Consider the following 9554-nt stretch of genomic DNA (forward strand, 5'->3'; position numbering starts at 1 on the left):
ATACTAGTTAGAAATGTCTGATGTCTATTCCACCAACATAAGAGACTTGACAGCAAATACATGCATCAAGGAAAGGCCTTCCTAAGTTTGATTTGGTGAAATATGCTCAAAATAAATTTGCTTATATATGTATTAAAGACGTGTATTGGTTTTTGTATGATCAACAGGCACGTCAGTACCAGAAAGGGAAGGTGCAGAAATCCTTCCAGCTTTTGTTGTGTGCAAGATGGGCAGGGCCTGCTACAATTTGTCATTTGCAAAGGACGGTGGTCAGAGTATGCTCGATTTTGTTGCACACAAGAAAAGGGAAATTTGCAAGTGAGAGTCAGTGGCTGCTGAATTTTGTGATGTGCAAATGGGTCAGGGGCTATCAAATTATGTTGAGTGCAAGGGGGGTAGAGGAGTTGATTTTGTTTTGTGCAAGAGAGTATGAGAGCCGCAAGATGGTGTGCAAAGGCGGATTTTTACTTACGAAAGGGTATGTGATTTCAGGATTTTGTTGTATGCAAAATGGGAGAGTGGCAGCTGCATTTTGGTGTGTGTACAAAGGGGACCTGGGGCTGCTGAATTTGTTTGTATGCAATTGAGGTGGATTTTGTAGTGTGCAGAGATGTAGAGTCTGCGGATAGGGGGGTTACTGTGTTTTGATTAAAGCAAGGGAGGATGGCTATGGATTTTGTTGGATGCAGTGTGGACAGGGGCAGCTTGATTTGTTGTGCAACTAGAGTACAGTTGCTGTGTGCAAGGGAGAGCAGAGTCTATTGGGGGGGTACTGTGCTTTGATTTATAGAAGGAAGTGGCTGCAGTAAAAGGGGGTTGCAGCTGGAGTAGCCACCAGATTTTGTGGTGTGTACAATGGGTTTGGAAGAGCTGTTGACGTTTATTGCTTTCAAAGTGAGGGGAGAGATGTGATGGATGGCGTGCAAGGGTCAATGCTTGTCAAATCCTGTTGTGTCTAGGATGCATCATTTTTTCCCTACATCTAGTGACAGTACACTCTTCTTAAGGGGAAAGTAGCCTGCAAAGCATAAGTGAAACAGTGAATCCCCTCCTCCTTACCTATAAATATGCCCCCCCCCCGTCACGGACGGTAGCCGAGGTGAGGCGCACGGGATGCTGCCTGGGATCAAGCAAGATTGCCAACAATTTTTCAAGAAGATCTACAGAGAACCATATTCTTCAACAGCATGGTCGTGTAATCAACTGGGAGAAATCCGATCTGATGCCAACGGCCAAGCTATGGTTTTTAGGTCTTCTGGTGGATTCATAGGCACTCCGCCTCTTCCTTCCAAATAAATAAAAAAAAAAAAATATTAAAAGAAATGTCGACTCTTCAAAAAGCTCCTCAGTAAGAAAAGCTATGAGCGTTCTGGGTCTATTAAAAGCTTCTATGCCTGCAGTCTCATGGACAAGGGCTCATATGAGACCTCTTCGATGGGAAATTCTCAAACATTGGTTGTGGAATGAAGAAATAAGTTTTGTTTTTTTAATACCAAAAGAGGGTTCTGGCACAACTAAATTGGTGGGAGTTTCGGAACATCTCTCCAGGGGCATGCCTGTTCAACCTCCAGAGAGGGTTATGATTACCACCGAGATATCCAAAACTGGATGGGGAGCCCACTTACATTAACAATTCAGACAGGGGTGCTAGTCGCTGGAGGACACAGCACAATCGTCAAATTTCAGGAAACTAAAATCTGTCCTTATGGCCCTCATAGCTTTTTCTCTGTGGATAAAAAAGAAAGCGGTCAGGTTACAATCATACAACCGCACCTTGGTCTCATACCTAAACGGGCAAGGAGGAATAAGGATCAGGAAACTACAGTTTTCATGCACAGAGATAATGGAATGGGCTCAAAGGAATCTGATGGCAATTTTAGCAACTCACATAAAGGGAGCAGATAATACTGCAGACGATTTAAGCAGAATTAAATGGTCTGAAACAGAATGGTCTCTGAGTCACGAGATGTTTTCTGTTCTGATTTCAGGATTTGGCATCCCGGAAATAGACCTCATGGCCACTCTGGGAAAACTGAAAAGTACCGATCTTTGCACCCCTTTACAGATGGGATTTCCCAAATTTTGTAGACGGGTTCTCTTTCCGTTAGTTTCAGGATGGCATATATTTTCCCCCAGTGGCTCTAATCTCGAGTATAGTTACAGACAAGGCTCGGGTGTTGGCAATAATCCTATATTGGCCCAAACCGCAACTGGTTTTCGGAACTAAAACAGCTCACAATTGCATATTGGGTACTTCCCCAAAAAGAAGGCTTGCTAGACAAAAGAGATCTACTCCCAGAAACTGTAGCCATGTTCAGATTGATAGCTTGGCTTATGTAAGGATAATTCTTCAAGAGCACTGTGTAGAAGGTGAGGTGGCATCTGTTCCTCTTAATTCAGTGAGACAGTCTACCTCAAGTATATGCCTTAGAGTATGGAAAAAGCTTTTCTCATGGTGTTGGATCTATGGATTCAACATCCCCCCATTCTCCCTCTGAGGTTATTTTCCAGTTCCCTCCAACACCAAGTCACTTTCTAATAGTTGATTTGGCCTTGAATCTTCTTATTAAAAGATTTTTTTAAAGCTGAAAATTTGAAACGTCCACCCAAGAAGTCTTTTTTTTCGTTTTTTTTGTGCAGCTCAATTTGAACTACTGGAAGAAGTTTCTTTAAAGATGTTGTCCCTGAAGACGGTTTTTCTAGTGGCCATCACATCGGCCCGAAGAGTCGGTGAATACAGTCTCTCTCTCTTCTTCCTAAGACTTCACCATATTCCATCAAGATAAAGTTGGTTTGCATCTCAAACATTCCTTCCTGAAGTCATATCCAAAACCAATATAAATCAACCCATCGTACCAACTAAGTTTAATCCACCACCGTCATCGCCAGAAGAAGAAAAGTGGCATACCTTAGAATTTAAAAGAGCACTGCATGTTTACCTAAAGCGTACGGCTGATTTCCCCACATCTGACACTCTGTTCGTAAACTACTTTGGTAAAGCTGCAGGGAAGGCTTCCTCAAAAGCAACTATTGCCAGGTGGCTTACAGACACTATTCAGTTATCCTACCGAATCAGTGGTAAACTTTCTCCCATTCATGTTAAAGCTCACTCGACAAGAGCCATGTCAGTATCATGGGCTGAAAAAGCAGCTGCATCACGGGAAGATCTCTGCAAAGCAGTGACCTGGTCATCCTTTAATACATTCCCGAGCCGCTGCAGGCTAGACGTTTTTTCCACCTCTGAATCTTATTTTGGGCTAAAGGTGCTACAGGCACTGCATAACAGATCTATATCCCTCATGTACTGCCACTAGATTTTCTTACTGTAAATTATTTTTTCCCAAATGTAGCGGCAGTATGGATTTCCCTCCCATACTACATACTAAAACATTTTTTGAGCATCTCTGTTGTGTCTGTGGAGCTTGGGAGGGGGGGGGCATATTTTATAGGTAAGGAGGAGTTTTACAGACTACTTGTCCCCTTAAGAGCACACCCTTGTGTACTGCGACTATATTTGGGGAAAATTTATTTATGGTAAGACAATTTCTGGGTTTTTATATGTTAAAGTGGAAAGCCAAATTGTGCAAGGAAAGTTGGTGCTAGATGATTGTGTGTGGTAGGGGGTGCAAAGCTGCTGGAATTTATTTGTTTTTAGAAGGAGGGTAGATGGGTGGCTTTATAATGTAGTGGGTGTTGGACTGGCAGAGTTTGTGTGCAAGGGTGGGACAGGGGCTACTAGTTTTTGTTGTGTGTTTAAGAGGGAGACAGGGGTGCTGGATTTTCTTGTGTGCAAGGTAGGTACCAGAGGGGCTGTTGGATATTGTTACATATAAGGGGAAATGCTGAGCTTCTGATTTTTTTTTTTTTTTTTGTATGTTGAACGGAAGGATAGGAGCTGCTGGATTTTCTTGTGTGCATGAGAAGAGCAGGCGGTCTGTAGGACAGGGCTTGACAAATTTGTTGTGAATCTAGGCGCCAGGTAAAAAAGTTAGGAGCCAGGATTTTTTTAAACTAACAGTTGGTTAGGAGTGATCCGATCATCATCAGCCCACTTACTAAACTCACAGCATTTGACCTGAAAGCACCCTGGACTTTTAGGTCAGTGCTGTTTTAAAAAAAAATACATTATTTTTTATTTTTAACTCTTTCGATGCTGATGTTCCATCGGAGCACAGCATTGACTGATATTTACTCCCCGCAAGCTTGTGGGGACAAATGTTAACCCCTGCAATGCCATGAATGTGTCATACACAATTGTGGCATTGAAGGGGTTAATGCTGCACTGTCGCTCTCAGGGAGCGATCAGGCAGCAGGGGGGTGTTGGGGCTGGTGTCCACACTCATGTGGAGACCGAAGAACCCTCTCCCCCTGTCCCTGAAGCTGCCTCTGGCAGCTGGGACGCAATGGCTGGTCTATAGACCAGCCATTGCAGGGGGGAGTCTCTGATGACTGCTGTAGGCTTCCATGCCTACAGGAATCATCAAAGGGCTTGTGGGGGCTCGTTTTTGCTGTTGCTGGTCTGCTTGGGCTTCCAGGCAGACCACCAGCAGCAGAGCCCCTTACAAAATGGGAATTAACCCCTAAATGCCACGATCACGGCATTGAAGGGGTTAACGCTGCACTGTCGCTCTCATGGAGCGATCAGGCAGCAGGAGGGTGTTGGGTCAGGTCCCCACACTTGTGTGGGGACCCAATCAACACACAACCCCCTTCCCTGAAGCTGCCTGTGGCAGCTGAAAACACGATTGCTGGTTTTCCTGCAACCGTGTTTTCAGCCTACAGGATCACTCCGTGGGAGTGATCTCAGGCTCGGGGGCGGGCTCTGAGTGGCTGTGCTGTCTCTGGATGTAAGAGGCTGACAAACACCTAGGCGCCAGGACAAAATGCTCTGTCGCCATGGCGACCTGGCGCCTGGGATTTGTCGAGCCCTGCTGTAGGAGTTTGTTGGAATAAAGGTTCAGGGGTGTACCAGGTCTTGTGTGAATTGGTGGAGGTTGTTGGATTTTGTTTCCTAAGGATGGGAAAGGGGGCTAAATGATGGTGTTGTGTTCATCATGCTGCAACATCGTGTTTAGTGCAGTGGTCTTTAAAAATATGGAAGGGAAAAAGTGTAATTTTAACGACAACTGCTAATAGCACAGATGTAGAAGCTGTAAGGTTGTGTGGCAAATGGGCTATGCTTCTACATTGTTTTGTGCTGTCATACATCATGGTCAGACATTTATCAGAGGTTTAACTACCTACAGCAAGCAGACCTTTCCGCGCATATGTGTGTAGCAGATGCTTGTTGGCTGTAGCCATAATTAATGTTATTGCTGCGTGTATTTTTCCAAAAAACACCTAGAACACCTAGTTCTAACTCCATATCCTCTGATTCAGTGGATTGTGACATCCATTTTTATATTCTTTTGGGATGGTGGCGTCCTTGGGGAGTTTACCTTTTAAAGGAGAGTATATTAATTTACTGATTAACACCTGAGTCGTACATCAGGAAAAAATTACCAGACTAAATGGGACGAGTGGTTGTCTGCTGCCTAATTCTAGGCTTCTATATACATCGAAAAGGATATTTTACTGTTAAAGGTGATAATTTAAAGAATGTGTTTCCATAGGTAACTGCATTAGACAACCATGGGGTTCCTAGAGACATAGAACTAATCCAATTAGATGGTCCTGGTGACACTTCCTCTGATGAAGAACTGGGAACTGTTAGAGATGCAGAGGAGAATGAATTTCTTGGCATAATTGACACAGAAGATCTTAAAGCTCTGGAAGAGGGAGACAGTGCATCTGGTGATTCAACCAGCAATAGCAGTGATGATGAAGATCCAGAGATTGATGTCATTGAAGAGGTACCATTACATTAACTTTATATAATGAAAGTGCTATGTTACTTTATCCCTACAAATGAATTGCCAGCAACACTCATGGTTGTATGAAATGTGTATGCCCTTGTCTGCATTACCATATGTAGACCATACTTGGTCAGATTGTTTTTTGTGCGTGTTGTAATTTGTAGAACATCATCTATGCATCTGAAGCATCTAAACCATACACCATCAAAAAGACACTGAGCAAACATGGGGTTCAAGGCAAGACACAAATCACTCTGCTCCTAGGAGCAGAGATGTATCTTCACTGGATGGTCTCATATTGGTGAAAAGCAAATGCATTCCACAATAGGAATCTCTTACCAGTGGTTAAGTGTCGTGGGACAGTGTCATGATCTGGTGAAAAATTTGCTGCACCAGGACCTGGATGAACTGTCATCATTAAAGGAATCGTGACTTCTGCTTTGTATTGGATAATTCTACGCAAGAGTGTCGGGCCATTAGACGATAAGCTTAAATGTAACTGTGTAATGCTGCAAGACAATCATACAAAACACATCATTGGGTTCCTAACTCGGCTACCAAGGTGTTGGTGGAAAAGCTAAACTGGTTTAAACTATGGAGCTGCTGTCGGTTATTATTAAAGTTAGTAGTGTTACATACATACACACATATAGGTGTGTGTGTATGTCTCATATATATGTATATATATAATATATACACACACACATATATAGATATCGTGAGATAGGTCAGGGATCGCCCCTCGCTGAGGTCAAGGGACAAGTGCCCGCCTTCATTCAGACTAGGCAAACGGCAGTAACTTTGTGCAATCTGACACTGGGTCAGGTTTATTGGAAAGGTTGCAAAGACAAAAGAAATATAACAACACAGCAACAAAAGAAATACCTTGCCTGTCCGGCTCTTACTATACAAGGGATGTCCCTCACTACCAGCTGGAGAGCTTCTCTCTGCCAACTTAACACAATACGTCCAGCAACCTTTACTCACATGTCTCTCCCACAGACAGGCTGTCTGTGTCCTCAGCCAGAGAGAGCTATCTGCCCTCCTGGCTTCCCTTTTATATCCGCCCTCTCATTCACCTAAATTAATCACCTAGCAGGTGGAAGACTCTGGTGTTACTTCACATAGGAAAGGAACCTAGGAGAAACATACCTCCCTTCCACCACCAATCCTACATGAATGTCACAATAGATATATAATATGCGTGGCTCTCCAGGGTTAACTCAATGGATTATCAGATTGTGTTACCTAACTCACTCCACCAGGGACACGGGCACTGTGTATTTGGGGTATTGGCTAATTTGAGTTTAGCTTTCTGTAAACTCTCAGTTGGTAAGGGGTAGAGTTGTTAGTAAGGGAGTTGTCTGCATATCCCCTAGCTCAGACCTCATTGATTTCATTGGTTTCCATGAGATTTCTGCTCGTGGAACCAACCCCCTATGCTGACGTAACCCGGAAGGTCATCGGAGGACAGGATATCCCCTGCGGGGATATCCTGCCCTCCGATGAGGCACAGAGACGCTACAATGTCTATGCAGGTCTGTGAGGACCTGCATAGAGATCACAGTGTGATCGGTGCAGCGGGATCGCGGGGAGGGGAGTGAGAAACCATCTCTCTCACGCCCCGTCCTGTAACAGAAAAGCTGGAAAAAAAAAAACCGGTTAGTGATTTAAAAATAATATTAAATAAATCATTAAAATAATAATATAAAAAATACTAAAAAAAATTATAAGGTGAGCTGTGATGTCACTGTGCCATCACTGGCATGTTCAGGAGGTCCCTAGGAGGACCTCTTACCATTACAGTGTAAAAAAAAATAAAATATAAAAAATAAAAAAAAAATGTAAAAAATTAAAATAAAATAAAAAAAAGATAATAAAAAAAATTCTTAAAAAAACCTTACTTCCCATTGCCCTAGCATAACATCTAGCCAGTATAACCCTCCTGCCCCCGTTCACAACCCCCAAACCCGTTAAGCCATAGGCATAAAAATTATACAAAATTGTACACCTAATAGTATGCTCCCTGGTGCTGGGAAAGTCTGGAAAATCTATATAAATTAGGTATTTCTGAAATCAGGACACCTGAATTGATAAACTTGGAGGGGATTTTCCATCACTTTACCTAATTTTGTGAGGATTCAGAGGGAAAATGTAAAAAAAAATTTGTTTATTTTTCTAATCTTCGCTAGTTTTTACTAAATTTCTCATTCTAAGTTTTCAGCTAATCATCCAACTATGGTATCAAACGAAAGCTCAATCTCTCCTTGAAAAAAACAATATATAGTTTACATGGGTACACTATTCACAGGAACAGAGAATAATCGCTAAACCGACATACCCCAAAAATGGCAAAATTGCTCTGGGCTTTGAGGTACCAAAAACTCCTGGGATTGAAGGGGTTAACCACAAATATTTTTAGTAAATATCCTGAGATGCAAATGTTTAATCTTTAGGTCCTCTAGTAGGTATAGTAGCTACACATTTGTTATTTTGTATTAGTTAGGGGTCTATTATATAAATTTACTTCCCTTATCATGTTACTGTTTGTTATATTTAATTTTGTTTATTTATAGGACCCTTTGAATTCTGGGGATGATGTGAGTGAACAAGAAGTTCCAGACCTATTTGACACTGACAATGTTATAGTTTGTCAGTATGATAAGGTACATTTTGGTATAAAGTTTGACTTTATTTTGCATTGTATTGTACACAGTCTGTGACCATTTTATTCTGTCTCCTTTATTAAGATGTATTTACATTTCAAATTTACACTGTTATACAGGCTGTACACTCACTACTTTACATTGTAGCAGAGTGTCATTTCTTCAGTGTTATCACATGAAAAGATATAATAAAATATTTACAAAAATGTAAAGGGTGTACTCACTTTTGTGAGATACTGTATATATGTGTGTGCATATAAGAAATATATATATACACATATAAGAAATATATATATATATACGTGTGTGTGTGTGTGTATATATATATATAATATTTTTTTATTTTTTTTATTTTTTTAAGAAAATGAAATATTTAAGAAAATGAAACATGAGTACCGGCACTCATTTTTTACAAAAAAAGCAAGTCTAAAAATTTCTTTATGATTTTGCAGCTTCAACTTTCCTGTTCTTGGAGAACCCGTTTGGCCCTTGTAGAAAATGCTTAGCAAAGTCTCTTAACTGACATCCTTTTAACATAGCATAAATTCTAAAAAAAAAAAAAAAAAAAATTATATTGCATCCTTAAATTTGCTGTAAGTAATAAATTTTCTTTTTCAATTGTTAGATTCACCGGAGTAAAAATAAATGGAAATTTTACTTAAAAGATGGAGTCATGAGCTTTGGAGGAAAAGACTATGTGTTTTCTAAAGCAATCGGGGAAGCTGAATGGTAAATTATGCCTGATCCTGTATAATGTGTTAATTGTATGCAATGATGTTCTATTTTCATTAATATTATAAAAAAAATAAGTAAGAATCGGTTTTGTCCATGAAACCCCTTTGGCTATGTATAGTAGACTTTGTTGTGTTACCAAAACTCAGTTGAGTTATCAGTATGCTCTGATATTAAAGCATTGGATTGCTGATTTTTTTTTTGGTATGGGGTACAGATGTAATATGTTTTCATTTGTTAATTTAAACAATTTGCTTCATTCTATACTTTTATTTAGTTTGCCTATACTTCTTTTGTCAGT

The 9554-nt window shown here is 40.9% G+C and overlaps 1 protein-coding gene across 1 annotated transcript in view; it reads left to right on the forward strand.

Annotated features, from left to right (window-relative positions):
* Positions 1-9254, forward strand: part of LOC149303171 (stonin-1-like) — a 50737-nt gene extending 41483 nt beyond the window's left edge. The window contains exons 8-10 of the mRNA XM_089481358.1: positions 5613-5852; positions 8432-8521; positions 9147-9254. Coding sequence (XP_089337484.1) covers positions 5613-5852; positions 8432-8521; positions 9147-9254 — 438 coding nt within the window. The remainder of the gene's footprint in view (positions 1-5612; positions 5853-8431; positions 8522-9146) is intronic.
* The last annotated feature ends 300 nt before the right edge of the window (positions 9255-9554 follow it).

Source organism: Sceloporus occidentalis, unplaced genomic scaffold (assembly GCF_023333645.1).
Source record: "Sceloporus occidentalis isolate IW3139 unplaced genomic scaffold, rSceOcc1.0.p SCAF_15, whole genome shotgun sequence".
Classification (NCBI taxonomy): Eukaryota; Metazoa; Chordata; class Lepidosauria; order Squamata; family Phrynosomatidae; genus Sceloporus; species Sceloporus occidentalis.